We start from the raw sequence: 17627 nt of genomic DNA on the forward strand, positions 1-17627 counted from the left end.
AATATTCTTTTAATTTTAATCATTTATTATTAAGCATTTAAAATTATATAATTATATATTTACACATTATATAATTTTTTCAAATCATTATTAAAAAAAAAAAAAAATTATAATATTAAAATTTAAATTTCCACTATATATATATATATATATATATATGTATATATATGTATAGTTATTTATATATATATTTCTTTTATATTAAATCTGACCAAAAAATTTTGTTTTCTTATATATTCTTCTTTTTAGTTTTTAATAATAATAAAACTTAATGTAATAACGTTTTTATAAATTAATAAATATATCTATTATTATTTTTATTCATTTCTTTTTTTTTTTAAATATATAATATAGATCCTTATTTCATTTTAATTTTTTTTTTTTTTTTTTTTTTCCTTTTTTTTCAATTATCGTGGTAGTATATAAATTTTAAAAGTAATTGAAATTAAAAAAAAAAAACGTATAAAATTCATAAGAATTATTATATTATAACAGTTAAAACATTATATATAAAAATATTAACAAAAAAATACAAAAAAATTATTAATAGTTAAATAAATAAATAAACATGTTACTCTTTTTTGCAAAACTTGTCGTATTTACCTTTTTCTTTTGGCTTTTAAAATATGGGAAAACGGTAAGACGTACATGATATTCAGAATAATATATATATATATATATATGTATGTTTTTATAGTACAATTAATACGCCTTTTATAACGCTTATAAAGAATAAAAATCTTTATATATATATATATATATATATATTTGTATGTATTTATAATTTACCTTTAATCATTGTTATATTAATTTTTTATTTTTTATTTTCTTTCAGAGGTCATATCCCAAATCTGGCCATAAGGGACATACGAAATTAAATCAACCAGTAGTTAGAACATTAGCAGATTTTAATGACATGTTTGCAAACCAAAAAAATACATTTAATTTTCTAAAACATATAAATCATTATAAAAATGAACAAGATACAAATAATACACACACGCCAAATCATGATGAATATTCTCATAATTTGCCAAAAAATCACGAAGAGTCAAATGCAAATATGAACAATCATAATTCTTTCAATGACAAATCTGTTAATAAAAAAGAAGCTTTCGATCAATTTTTACAAACGTTATTAAACAATTATGAAATAATGCATAAAGAAGATGAAAGTAAAGAATCAAATCAACATAACTATAAAGAAGGTCCCTCATATGAAGATAAAAAAAATATGTACAAAGAAATATTGAAAGGATATTATAATGTATTTTTTGAAAATTATGCAAACGACACAGAATCAAATGTACATAATAAACCTGAGGAAGTTCATAAACATGAGGAAATTCATAAACATAGGAAACTTCATAAACATGAAGAAGTTCATAAACCTGAGGAATTTCATAAACCTGAGGAATTTCATAAACATGAGAAAGTTCATAAACATGAAGAAGTTCATAAACCTGAGGAAGTTCATAAACATGAGGAAAATCATAAACATGAGGAAAATCATAAACCTCAAATGGTAGGTCAAGCACCTCCAGAAAAAGAGATACGCCAAGAATCAAGAACTCTAATACTTGGTTCATTTCCCCAAGCAGGTGAAATATTAAGAGAGGATTTATGGAACAAAGAGGATAACAAATTTAGTTACGCACTTGACCCTAATGATTATGCATCTATAGAAGATAAACTTTTAGGATCTATATTTGGATACTTTAAAAAAAATCATGACAATTTGGTTAAACATTTGTTACAACAAATTAATACTTACAAACATAAATATATGGAACTTAAAGAACAATATATTAATGAAGTTATGAAACTTAAAAAAATATATAACAAAAGCATCATGGTCATATTTATAGCATCTTGTATTTCAATATTAGGACCTGTAATGTTACACATGCATCAAAATAATCCAGAAGAATTTTTTGCGACCATATTAAGTTTTTCTATATCATTAGGTCTTCATAATTTATTACTAACTTAAATTATACATACATATATATATTTATATATATATATATATATGTGAACCCATTTTTGTTGTTCTATATATTCGTGAATCATTTGTCCCTTCATATATTTTCGTGTTATAATATAAAGTAATATTATAACTTATGTTTGTTTATTATAAATATGTTTACCACTGAAATATATTATATATGTATATATATATATAATAATATATATATATTTATATATACATCTAATATGCGTATATATGTCTTATATAATAGATTTAAAACTCTAACAATTATATAAATTTGTTGTATATAGGAACTAAAATTATTAAAATATTATTTTTTTATATAATTAAAAATAATCTTCATTTTTACGTTATCATATATATATATATATATATATGTGCCTTTATACTATTGTACCTTATATAAAATGTTAAATTAAAAAAAAAAAAAAAAAAAATTAATCTACATTTTAAAGTTCATAATTCTGTATTAAAACAAAAAAATATATCGAAATATTATATTCTTTTTTTTTTAAAAAAAAAAAAAAATTACACAAAATTTAATCCACATAACCATCCATTAAATATATACATAGCAACTTGTAAAATATATATATGCAAATATTTTAATTTTTTTTTTGTTATAAAAATTTATTTAAAAAATTATATAATAAAACTATAAGAAGTTATACAGACACATATATTAATAATTGTGATTCTAAAACAGAAAAATTCTTCAAATATATATTTACATCATATATATTTTATATTATAAAAAAAAAAAAAATATATATATATATATTTTTTATTTAGTTAAAACCTTGTACTTTTTATACAACTCAAAAAAAATTAAAAATAAATATATATTTAATTAATAACAATTAATAAAAATAATTTATCATATATGTTATTTTTATTTAGGACGTACAAAAATAAATCATATTATAATATTTTCATTTATTTATTTTTTTTTTTTTTTTTTTTGCTTTACAAAATAAAGAACGATATTTATTTCGTGTATGATAATTTATAATAAAGTAAAAACATAAAGATATATTCAAACACATACAAAATGGCCTTTATATATATATAAAATATATAAGATCTTTTATATTAAATTGTTTCTTTTTTTTTTTCTTTTTTTGTAATATAATATTGGTAATATTAATATATAATTTTAAAATAACGTACTAAAATATATTAACAGAACTATGAGTATTTATTTAAGTAAAATAATGTGAACGAATGGTAGATATATTAGTATCATTTTGGTTATAATAAGAAAAAATTATTGGGAAAAAATATATATAAAAATGTAATATATTTTTTTCATATACCTTTTTTTTTTTTACCCTTATAGATATTTTATATATTATATAATATAATAATATTAGAATTGGGGTTTAATTTATTATTTATATAATATATATATTTATATATATATTATAATATATATTTTTTTTTCCCTCTTTTTTACAATTAACAAAAATAATAGAATACATGCAAAAATACATGTATATTTCTTATCCCCCAATGGGTGATAAAATATACAATATAATAATATTATAATATAACACATGTTGACCCCTAAAAATATATACCAAATATTTACTTTTTATTTTATATAAGATATTTATATATATTATATTATATACATATATATATATATAATATATATAATATATATATATATATATAATATCTTATTTAATAACTTATTTATTAAAAAAAATTTTCATTTTTTCCTTCCAAAAAAAAAAAAAAAAAAAAAAAAAAAACGAAAATATAATTTTTTTCTAAATTAGAAAAACAAAAAATACTTAATAATAATTTTTATATTATTTATAATATTTAAATTTGTTTAATCTTTATATACAACCATATTTTCATATATGTATTTTTTTTTAGTTTACAAAAAATATAAATTACATATATAGAATACGGATAAAAAAAATATTTATATACATTTTTTTTTTTTTTCTATTTTCAAAATATATTTTAAAAAAATAAAAAATGTTATTTTTTTCCTATTATTTTTAAAAATAAAATTTTAAATATATACAAAAAAAAATTGAATTTTATATCTATTTTCTTCTAAAAAGGTAATTAAAAAAAAAAAATAAATGATAACATAAAATTAAAATATTATAATGTATTATTATTATATACGTATCAATGTATGATCTCTCCCTTTATAATGATACATATGTTACATAAAAAAAAAAATATATACTATATTATGTTTTTTTTAATTAATAAATATATTTTTTTTAAAATTTACAACATAGTTAAAAAAGAATTATTATCTAACGAATATTTTTTTATATATAATATTTTTATTTTATATATCATATATCTATATATATATTATTTACATATTTATATATTAATAATAATATAATTATTTATATATTATATATATATTTATTTAATTCTTTATTTAGAACAAGGGAAAAAAAAAAAAAAAAAAATTTACGTATTCTTAAAATACTTTTTTTTTTTATGACCATTTTTTGTTAAATTTATTCAAATCTAAAAAAAATTAAGAAACCAAAAAAACTAGAAAAAATATATAATTTAAAAATAAAAATATTACATATTTTTATAAAAAAATAAAATATATTTATATATTTATAATTTATATGATAATAAATTCCGTTATCCATTATTTTATAAGCCACAAAAAAAAAAAAAAAATAAAATAAAAAAATAAACAAAAAAAGTAAAATTAAAAAAATATAAAAATTAATTTTCAACCATTCTATATAAATTTTATTAATATTTCTATATTTTTAATTTAATAATTTTATAGGTACATTAAAAAAAAAAAATAAAATAATAATAATAATAATATATATATATATATTTCTTATTATATTTATAATAATTTATTTTCATACATATAAAATAATAATAAAAATATATATATATATATATATAATAAAATATTCCTAAGGAAAATATTCATTTCTTTTAAAAAATAAATAAGAAAAAAAAATTATCGATACAACCCTCCTTTTATGTTTTAAATTTGTTAAAGAGGTAAATTCACATAGAAATATATATTTTTTATATAATATATATATATATATATATATATATATATATGTATGTATGTATGTATGTATGCATGTATGTATATTTATTGAAATATTAATTCTATAATACATATTCATAATTTTATATATTAAATATTTCTATATGCATATAATATAAACTAAATTATATTTATATTATAGAGAATGAATATTTTTAAAAATAAAATATATGCCATTTAACATTTACTTATATTTTTTATCAATATTTATATATATATATATATTATTACAATGTTGTTCATTTGTTTTTTATTTTCTTTTTTTTATTGTCAATATAGGGATATTTGTTTGTAATTAATAAGGATATAATTAAGATAAAATCTATTAGAATCAAAAAAATTTTAATTTAATAATTTGAAAAAAATGTGTAGCGCAGCTCGAGCATTTGATTTTTTTACTGATTTAGCCGACGAACCAACACAATTACAGGATGCAGTACCAGAGACAACCGAAAAATTGGCCGAAGTAGTTTCGGATGCAGCAACAAATGTTACTGATGCAGTAAGTGATACAGCTAGTGGTATTGGAAGTTTAGTTGGAGAAGCAGCTAGTAGTTTAGGAAATTTAGTTGGTGAAGCAGCAAGCGGTATAGGAAATATAGTTGGAGGTGCAGCAAGCGGTATAGGAAATATAGTTGGAGGTGCAGCAAGCGGTATAGGAAGTTTAGTTGGTGATGCAGCAAGCGGTTTAGGAAATTTAGTTGGTGATGCAGCAGAGGCACTTGCAACTACCGAATTAAAAGATGTAATACCAGAAAATACTGAATCCACAACTGATTTGGTACCATCTGAGGTATCACCTCCAGTAGATGATTATCTCGACGATGACGGTTTTTCAAGCTTTAGAGAATTTCTTGAAAGTACTCCTTGTTGGCAACGTAGAATGGCTCAAGAAGCTTTACTTAATGAATACGAAGTAGAATCTCCAGCCGAATCTATGTCCCCTATTCTTAGAGTACAATTTTTTGCAGATTTTGCAAAACAAGCCGTACATGTTGCTAAACAAAATTATCTCTATGTTGTGATATTCCTATTCTTTGTTATTAACATATTATTGTTCATCAACTTTTACAACTTAGGAAAAAGAGTAATAATAAAAAAAATAGTATAAAAAATTTATAAATTTATACATAAATATATATATATATATATATATATAATCTATCATATTATGTTTATATATTTATCTGTACATATATAATTTGATCCATTTATTCATACATAATATTTTTATTTATTCTATTTTTAATATTACAGAAAGGATATTACCTAGCAAAAAAACAAAAAAAAGAACAAATGCTAGAACAAAACCCAGAACAAAACCCAGAACAAAACGCACAACAAAACGCACAACAAAACGCACAACAAAACGCACAACAAAACGCACAACAAAACGCACAACAAAACGCACAACAAAACACACAACAAAACACACAACAAAAAACACAACAGAACCCACAACAAAACGCACAACAAAACACACAACAAAACACACAACAACAATCCACAACCAAATCCACAACAAAAACAGTTGCTAGAGAAACCTAAAGATAAATTATTATAAATCAATTGTGCCAACAATAATGAGAATTTGAAATAGTAAAAAAAAAAAAAAAAAAAAAAAGACAATCATTCCTCACGAAACAAAAACGTAATAGATGGATTATATTCGTTACTTAAATAAAATTAACAAATATGAATATATTTGTAGATGAATATGTTTTTTCTTTTTTCATTAAATAATTCTCTCCATATTTATATATGTATAAATAAACATATATATATATATATATATATTTATATTTATTTATTTATTTATTTGTAAGTTCTTCCTAAATTAAAAAATTAATTTTATTATATATTAATATTTTTGCTACAATTATATATGTTTTCCTTTTATTATTTTATTATTTTTTAACCTTTTTTTTTTTTTTTTATTACATAATTCATATTTTAATTAAAACTTTTGATCGTTTATGTATATGAAAATTTAATTTGTTTTTGTTTATATATACATATGTATTATATATATATATATATATATATATATATATATATATATATGTATATTTTTTTTAATTCTTTTTGTGTATTATAAATTCCTTTTCTTTTTTTTTTCTATATATTTTTAAATGTCATATTATTTTTTATAAGGAATATTTTATTATTGTATATTTTTTGTATGCATACATAATTAAAAACGTTCACAACATAATATAATTATTGTTTTTATTAAACTCTCTATATATTTTCCAAAAAAATATACATTATTACTTCTAAAAAAACCATATAAAATGAATTTAACAATGTACACATATATTATAAATATCTAAAGACTGTACAATTAAATATAAACATTATTGCATAATAAAACTTAAAAGAAATGTCACATATATATATATATATATTTTTTTTTTTTATCATTATTCAAAATTAATATGTTTTCTTTTTCTTTTTTTCTTTTTCAATTATAATTTTTTCATATAAATATATATTAATTCATATCTTCATTTTTTCCCAATAGCTATACCTTTTATTTTATAATATTCTTAAAAAATTATATGAATATTTTCATTCCTATTATTATACACACAAATTAAGAATTCAATATCATTTGTTATATATTTATTAAATAATAAATTAATATTGTTCCCATTTTTAACATTATGAATTATTATCATATTTTTTTAATTAATTCTCCAAAAAATGTGAACAATATATATTAAGTATATTTTTTTTTTTTTATTCACATGAAAATTATATCTACATATATAAATATATATTATATATATATATATATTTTTTTCATTTTATTTTATGTTATATTATTAATTATTTAATTGGATACACATATAAATATATATTTCTTATATTATAATATATTTTATCAAAAATAATAAAATATGGAAAAAATATATTATATATATGGCATCGTATACTCTTAAATATTTTTGTATTCCCCTATGGAATTTTTAATAAAATAGTGACAGACGTATTTAAATACTTAAGCATATATTAAACATGTACATAAATATATTATATATATATATATATATATATATATATATATATATATATTTATAATTTTGTCTTTATATATTATGGAATAGCATTAAAATGTTCAAGAAGAATTGCATATATTAAAATTGTATAATAGAAAGTATAATAAAATATATAAAAATATTATATTATTTTTATTTTATACCATTAATATATATAATATAATATAATTGTAAAATATAAAAAAAAATATTAAAAACTTAATAATAATAAATAAAATAAAGTTTCATAATAACAAATATACAATATAAAATAAAATGTACTTGTACTAAAGGGATACGCGCATATTTTTTATATCACGAAAATATGCGGAAAATATATTTTATTATTAATATGAAATATAATGAAAAAAAAAAAAAAAATAACCATAATATTTCTCATGTAAAATAAGGAAAATATATATACATATTTCACCTATATATATATATATATATATATATATATACTCTTAAATATTAATATATTTTTTTCAATGTTATTTTATAACGTAATATGATAATATGAGATTGTATTCAATTAAAAAATTTGTTTCTTATTAAATAATTAAAATACAAGAAAAAAATTAAAATTTAATAACTATTTATTAAAGCCATATATCATTTATTTTTCACATATCCTAATAATAGTTCAAGGATTTATTTAAATCATTAAATAAATATATTATAATATTATATATTATATTATATCCATAAGCCCATTTTTATAAAAATGGGAAAATTATATATATATATATATATATATATGAAAAAATAATTTTCATGTTAATATTTAAATAATAATAAACTTTGTTATTTATGTATTCTCCTTTTTTATAAGCATATTTATAATTTATATAGAAATAAATATATTTATTTATAACCATGATTGGATTTTATTAATATGGTAAAATACAACTAAAACGAAGAAATAAAATAATATATATTTAGCGATCAATTAAATAATTAATTTTTAATTTCGTAAAGACTTAGCTATAAAATACATTTTTTTTTATTATACATTATTAAAAATAAGTTTGTATTGTTTTAAAAATTATATTTTTTTTTTTTTCTTATAAAAAATATATAAATGTATAAATAAGAAAAATATATTTTATTTTACAACGATTAAACAAAAATTAATAAAAATAACTTATGGGGATTACCTTAATATTAAAATTTAATTATTTTTCTATATTTATATATATAACCTATTTTAAAGCATACTTTTATATTTAAAAAAAATATATAATATAATATATTTAAATAAAAATTTATAATAATTATTTTATATTTATTATTAAAATTATTATATATATTTATATATTAACATTAAATAATTTTTTATTTAAAATAGAAACAACAAATATGTAAAATAAAAACAACACCGTTATAAAAAAAAAGGTATATAAAAAATTTAGAAAAATAAAAATATTAAAAAATGAATATAAAAATATAAACAAAAAAGTGAATTCATTTTTATTATTTTTATAAAAAATAAACTTTATATTATTCATTCTCCTTTTTTTTCAATGACTTTTTTATTATATATTATGAATAAAATGAATAAATTAAAAAAAAAATACATTACATATTATATTATATAAACATAGTATTCTTTCATAATTCCTCCATAGGTAACGAAATATTTTAAAAAATAAAATATGTATCATTTAATTCTTAAGAACATTATTAATTTTAATAAAATGTCACTTTTTCCTAAACCAAATTTTAGAGGAAGCATATTTTTTTTTTTTTTTTTCATCATCATGCATATAACAAAAATAAATTATTATTCCGCATTTTATAAAAAAATGTATTTCTTTTATAAGAAGAAGAATATAATTTTATTTTTAAATATAAATAAATAAATTATAATTAATGTATGCTTAAACAATTTATAAAATAAAATTTTTATAATTTTATTATTATTATTATTTATTATTATTATATATATTACATAATTATACTATAAATAATATATAATTTTTATATTTATATATTTTTTGTAAATTTTATTCCCCCAAAAGATAAACAAAAAAATAAGAAAGAAAAAAAAATTTATCTTTTATAAAATAAAATTATATATATTAATAAAAAAAATATATATATATATATATATTATGTATAAATGTATATAATAATTTTTATTATTTTTATATTTAATATATACAACCACTTTTAATTAATTATATATATATATATACAACATTTATATGTTTTTATCTTTCTTATGAAATTTTTAATTCTTAAAATTATGAAAATTAAAAACTATAAAAAAAAAATAATTTAAAATACATCAGAAGAAATAATAATATAATATTGTTTAAATTTTATTTTTATATTATGTTTTAATATACCTTTCTTGTTTTTATTTATGAAGAATATAATAAAATTTATAAAAAAATGTATGAATACTATTATTTATAATACTATATTTTAAATACAATATTGTTATTCATATTGTTTTTTTTTTTTTTTTTTCAAATAATAAAAAGTTGTTTATAATGTACAAGGTAGAAAAAAACATTTAAATATAATCATATATATTTATATATGCGTTAGGTTTTTGTGTTATATGTTATAGATTCATGTATTTAAAAATTATTCATATTTTTTTTTTGTATACATTTTATATAAATTATATAAATAAGTGAAAGAACCTTTTTTTTTTTTTTTTTTTTTTTTCATTTACAATTTATAAAGCTTGTCTTCACATATTTATTTTATAAAAAAATTATATTTTAAAGATTCAATAGAATAAAAAAAAAAAAAATATATTTGTTCCAACTTTTTATGTTTTGAGACACATTTTTTTTTTTTTTAAATATAAGTGTATATAAAAAAAAATATAATCATATTTTTTTTATTTTGTTCTTGATACCTTACAATAGTATATAATATAGAAATGGAATCACAAAATAAAGCTTCTAGTACAAGCATAAATGTAGATGAATATTCAAGTCTTACAAGCAACAATGAAAATCCACAAAATACCGCTACTCTTACGAATCTAACACCTGATCAAATAAGTGCATTGAATGCGCATTTACCAAATGAAATAAATATAGAAACAATTACTTCTACATTGACAACAAATAACGAAAATGAAGTAAATCCATTAGTACCATCATCAATTTCAAATACCCTAGATACATTGACATTTTATCAATTAATTTTGATAATTATTTCTATTGTTAATTTTTGTGTAAGGAAAATAAAATAAATATTAATAATAATCATAATAATAATAAATGTTATATAATAAAAAATATTCATGTATAAAATAATTTTAACCTATCATACATGTTTTAATTATACATATTCATTATAATATTGTAAATATTTATATTCATATATTTTTATATTTTTTCTTTAGCGAAAGAAATCACAAACATACAATAAAAATTTTGAAGAAAAATTTAATTTAGCAAGCGTTCAAAGTTCTAATGCAACACAGCAAGAAAATAGTAATCAAAATAAGGAAATTAATGAAGTAAAAGAGTCTTCTCAAACACAACCACCAGTGACACCACAAGAAACAGTCACAACACAAGCAGCAGCCACACCACAAGAAACAGTCGAAACACAAGAACCAGTGACTCCACAAGAACCAGTGACTCCACAAGAACCAGTGACTCCACAAGAACCAGTCACATCACATGCACCAGTGACACCACAAGAATCAATCACAGTACAAGAACCAGTCACAGTACAAGAACCTGTAACAACACAAGAACCTGTAACAACACAAGAACCTATAACGGTACAAGAACCAGTCACAGTACAAGAACCAGTCACAGTACAAGAACCAGTCACAGTACAAGAACCAGTCACAGTACAAGAACCAGTCACAGTACAAGAACCTGTGACATCACAAGAACCTGTGACACCACAAGAACCTGTGACACCACAAGAACCTGTGACACCACAAGAACCTGTGACACCACAAGAACCTGTAACAACACAAGAATCTGTGACAACACAAGAACCTGTGACAACACAAGAACCTGTGACAACACAAGAACCTGCGACAACACAAGAACCTGTGACAACACAAGAACCAGTAACACCACAAGAACCAGTAACAACACAAGAACCAGTAACAACACAAGAACCAGTAACAATAGAAGAACCAGTAACAACACAAGAACCAGTAACAATAGAAGAACCAGTAACAACACAAGAACCAGTAACAACACAAGAACCAGTAACAACACAAGAACCAGTAACAACACAAGAACCAGTAACAACACAAGAACCAGTAACAACACAAGAACCAGTAACAGTAGAAGAACATATTGATGAGAAAAAAGGATCAGAAGGTGATAACATTTCATTAAGCAGCTTATCGGAAGAAACTCAAGAAAAATCTCACACAAAAAAAAAAAAAAGCAGCTGGCTTAAATTTGGAAGAGGAAATAAAAATGACAAGAAAAATAAGAAGGAAAAAAAATCTTCATTAGAAAGTGTTAAACAAAATGTTGAAGAAAAACAAGAACGCACACTCATTCAAGAAAATAATATTGAACAAGAATCAGTAACTACTGAACAGCAATTAACAACACAAGAACCAGTAACAGTAGAAGAACATATTGATGAGAAAAAAGGATCAGAAGGTGATAACATTTCATTAAGCAGCTTATCGGAAGAAACTCAAGAAAAATCTCACACAAAAAAAAAAAAAAGCAGCTGGCTTAAATTTGGAAGAGGAAATAAAAATGACAAAAAAAGTAAAAACGAAAAAAAATCTTCATTAGAAAGTGTAAAACAAAATGCTGATGAACAAAAAGAACAGCCTACAGATTCACAAATATCTGTTAATGCACAAGATTCAGTAACAACTCAAGAACCTATTACAGCTCAAGAAACAGTTACAGAACAAGAACCTATAACAACTGAAGAACCCTTAACCACACAAGAAACGGTTACAACACAAGAAACGGTTACAACACAAGAACCAATAACAACACAAGAAACAGTAACAGCACAAGAACCTGTTACAGCTCAAGAACCAGTGACAACACAAGAATTAACCGAAACACAAGAACCAACCGCAACACAAGAATCAATCGCAACACAAGAACATGCTGATGAGAAGAAAGCATCAGAAGGTGATAACATTTCATTAAGCAGCTTATCGGAAGAAACTCAAGAAAAATCTCACACAAAAAAAAAAAAAAGCAGCTGGCTTAAATTTGGAAGAGGAAATAAAAATGACAAAAAAAGTAAAAACGAAAAAAAACCTTCATTAGAAAGTGTAAAACAAAATGCTGATGAACAAAAAGAACAACCTACAGATTCACAAATATCTGTTAATGCGCAAGATTCAGTAACAATACAAGAACCAACCGCAACACAAGAACCACCCACAACACAAGAACTAACCGCAACACAAGAACCAACCACGACACAAGAAACAGTAACAGAACAAGAACCAACAACAACACAAGAAACAGTAACAGCACAAGAACCTATAACTACGCAAGAACCTGTTACAGCTCAAGAACCAGTCACAACACAAGAACTAATCGCAACACAAGAACCATCCACAACACAAGAACCATCCACAACACAAGAACATGCTGATGAGAAGAAAGCATCAGAAGGTGATAACATTTCATTAAGCAGCTTATCGGAAGAAACTCAAGAAAAATCTCACACAAAAAAAAAAAAAAGCAGCTGGCTTAAATTTGGAAGAGGAAATAAAAATGACAAAAAAAGTAAAAACGAAAAACAACCTTCATTAGAAAGTGTAAAACAAAATGCTGATGAACAAAAAGAACAACCTACAGATTCACAAATATCTGTTAATGCGCAAGATTCAGTAACAATACAAGAACCAACCGCAACACAAGAACCAACCACGACACAAGAAACAGTAACAGAACAAGAACCAACAACAACACAAGAAACAGTAACAGCACAAGAACCTATAACTACGCAAGAACCTGTTACAGCTCAAGAACCAGTCACAACACAAGAACTAATCGCAACACAAGAACCATCCACAACACAAGAACATGCTGATGAGAAGAAAGCATCAGAAGGTGATAACATTTCATTAAGCAGCTTATCGGAAGAAACTCAAGAAAAATCTCACACAAAAAAAAAAAAAAGCAGCTGGCTTAAATTTGGAAGAGGAAATAAAAATGACAAAAAAAGTAAAAACGAAAAAAAACCTTCATTAGAAAGTGTAAAACAAAATGCTGATGAACAAAAAGAACAGCCTACAGATTCACAAATATCTGTTAATGCACAAGATTCAGTAACAACTCAAGAACCTATTACAGCTCAAGAAACTGTTACAGATCAAGAACCTATAACAACTGAAGAACCCTTAACCACACAAGAAACGGTTACAACACAAGAACCAATCGCAACACAAGAAACAGTAACAGAACAAGAATCTATAACGACACAAGAACCTGTTACAGCTCAAGAACCAGTGACAACACAAGAATTAACCGAAACACAAGAACCAACCGCAACACAAGAATCAATCGCAACACAAGAATCAACCTTAACACAAGAATCAACCTTAACACAAGAATCAACCTTAACACAAGAACCAACCACAACACAAGAACTAACCACAACACAAGAACATGATGATGAGAAGAAAGCATCAGAAGGTGATAACCATTCATTGAGCAGCTTATCAGAAGAAACTGAAGAAAAATCTCACACAAAAAAAAAAAAAAGTAGCTGGCTTAAATTTGGAAGAGGAGATAAAAATGACAAAAAAAGTAAAAACGAAAAAAAACCTTCATTAGAAGGTGTAAAACAAAATGCTGAAGAACAAAAAGAACAACCTGCAGATTCACATATATCGGTTAATGGACAAGATTCAGTAACAACTGAAGAACCAGTCACAACTCAAGAACAAGTTACAACACAAGAAGCAGATACAGCTCAAGTATCAATAACTACACAAGAACATATTGACAAGAAAAAAGGGTCAGAAAGTGATAATAATGCATTGAATAAATTATCTGAAAACAAAACTTCAACAAAAAAGAAAACATCCAGTTGGCTCAGTTTTGGAAGAAAAGATAAAAAGGATAAAAAGGCATCATTAGGAAGTGTGAAAGAAACATATGAAAAAGAAACACAAACAGAAGAACAAGAACCTTATATAACACAAGAACCTTATATAACACAAGAACCAGTAACAACTCAAGAAGCTGTAACAACACAAGAACCAGTTACAACACAAGAACCAGTTACAACACAAGAACCAGTTACAACACAAGAACCAGTTACAACACAAGAACCAGTTACAACACAAGAACCAGTTACAACACAAGAACCAGTTACAACACAAGAACCAGTTACAACACAAGAACCAGTTACAACACAAGAACCAGTCGTAACACAAGAACCAGTCGCAACACAAGAACCAGTCGCAACACAAGAACCAGTCGCAACACAAGAACCAGTCGCAACACAAGAACCAGTCGCAACACAAGAACCTGTAACAACACAAGAACCAGTAACAACACAAGAACCTGTAACAACACAAGAACCAGCCACAACACAAGAACCAGCCACAACACAAGAAACAGTAACAACTCAAGAAGCTGTAACAACACAAGAACCAGTTACAACACAAGAACCAGTTACAACACAAGAACCAGTTACAACACAAGAACCAGTTACAACACAAGAACCAGTTACAACACAAGAACCAGTCGCACCACAAGCAACAGTCACAACACAAGAAACAGTCGCACCACAAGAAACAGTCACAACACAAGAACCAGTAACAACACAAGAACCAGTAACAACACAAGAACCAGTAACAACACAAGAACCAGTAACAACACAAGAACCAGTAACAACACAAGAACCAGTAACAACACAAGAACCAGTAACAACACAAGAACCAGTCACACCACAACAACCTGTAACACCACAACAAACTGTAAAACCACAACAACCTGTAACACCACAACAACCAGCAACACCACAACAACCAGCAACACCACAACAACCAGTAACACCAGTAAATGATTCAGTACAAGCTGCTACGAAAGATGCTCCAACATCTTCTGCTAACAAAAAATCCAGGTCATGGATGAGCTTTGGAAAAGGTGACAAGAGTGATAAAAAAAATAAGAGTAAATCAAATGCAGATGATAAATCAAAAGAAAGTCCATCGACGGAAAATGAAGGACAACCAACTAAAAGTAAAAGGGGCGCTAAATCATGGATGAGCTTTGGAAAGGGTAAAAAATAATCGAAGAAATATAAGAAACATTAATGAAAACTAAATAAACAAAATAAAGGGAAATGCAATAGTTTTATAAAAATAATTGAAAAGAAGAAAAAAAAATGTTAAATGAGTATACAATAAATAATACAATTATAAGAAAATTATAGATATTTAAATGAAACATTTCATATCTTACAAATTTATAGTTATATAAATGAACAATTATTAGAGGAATAAAAAAAAATAATAATTATTATTTTAAATGAAATAATATAAACATTTTGAATTAAATTTTATAAGAATAAATCTTAAAAGAAATTTGGGTATTTACATATATTATAAAAAATTCAAAAATATATATATTAAAATATAATAAATTACATATTTATATTATATAAATTTGGGCTAATTGGTTAAGAATTTTTTTTTATATTTTATTTTTCTTTAAATATAATTTTTTTGAATAGTATATTTATATAGAACAAAAAAAAAAAAAAAAAAAAAAAATTATAAAATAAAATAAAATAAAAAAAATAATAATTTTATATGATTTCTTAACATATTTACGAATTTATTATATATATATATATATATATATATATAATACACTTATTCTTTTATTTCGTAATTTCATGGTTATTCATTTTTTGCTTTCATTTTTTATGATTCCATTACTATTTTTTCAATATATATATATATATATATATATATATATATATATATATGTAAAAACGAAATAACTGATTTTAACTAATTTTTAATTTTTAAACATTTTTAATACAAGAAAATTTTAAAGGATATTCTTAATTTTCAGAGTAAAAAGAACAGAATAAAAACATTAGTTTACGTTGCCACAACAATACTCTCATTTTTGTTGGACAAAATATTATATTTAACATTAAATGGTTATTATATTTAATATAAATATTAAAATTACTATTTAATATTTTCCAAATTATATATGTAACGAAAATATATATATTTTCCATTGCTCATTTGTTTGTATATATATATATATATATATATATATATATATTTTTATACCTTCATGACATTGCAAAGAATGTTTTCATAATCATCTTTTTTTAATAATTCATTATTATTAAAAATTATATTATTTTTAAAAGTAAAAAGTTTTTTAAAATGAAAACATATATATATAGAAAAAATTACTTAATATTTGTATATATATATATATATAATACCAGTCATGTTGACATATTATGTTAAAAAATACTCCCCTTTTATGAAAAATTAAATATTAAAAATTAATGAAACTTTAATATTTATATAAATATTTGTTCC

General features: G+C 21.8%; 3 protein-coding genes across 3 annotated transcripts; all 3 read left to right on the forward strand.

Annotated features, from left to right (window-relative positions):
* Positions 1–568: 568 nt before the first annotated feature.
* PF3D7_0501200 (parasite-infected erythrocyte surface protein) lies at positions 569–1993 on the forward strand (the record flags this gene model as incomplete). The annotated part of the gene is made up of 2 exons (XM_001351535.1): positions 569–637; positions 836–1993. The coding sequence occupies 2 exons, from the start codon at positions 569–571 to the stop codon at positions 1991–1993; spliced, it is 1227 nt and encodes a 408-aa protein (XP_001351571.1).
* A 3440-nt stretch (positions 1994–5433) lies between these two features.
* On the forward strand, positions 5434–6617 carry PF3D7_0501300 (skeleton-binding protein 1; the record flags this gene model as incomplete). Its single annotated transcript, XM_001351536.1, has 2 exons — positions 5434–6156; positions 6327–6617. The coding sequence occupies 2 exons, from the start codon at positions 5434–5436 to the stop codon at positions 6615–6617; spliced, it is 1014 nt and encodes a 337-aa protein (XP_001351572.1).
* A 4395-nt stretch (positions 6618–11012) lies between these two features.
* On the forward strand, positions 11013–16346 carry PF3D7_0501400 (interspersed repeat antigen; the record flags this gene model as incomplete). Its single annotated transcript, XM_001351537.2, has 2 exons — positions 11013–11312; positions 11484–16346. The coding sequence occupies 2 exons, from the start codon at positions 11013–11015 to the stop codon at positions 16344–16346; spliced, it is 5163 nt and encodes a 1720-aa protein (XP_001351573.2).
* Positions 16347–17627: the final 1281 nt, after the last annotated feature.

Source organism: Plasmodium falciparum, assembly GCF_000002765.6.
Source record: "Plasmodium falciparum 3D7 genome assembly, chromosome: 5".
In the NCBI taxonomy this organism is placed as follows: domain Eukaryota; phylum Apicomplexa; class Aconoidasida; order Haemosporida; family Plasmodiidae; genus Plasmodium; species Plasmodium falciparum.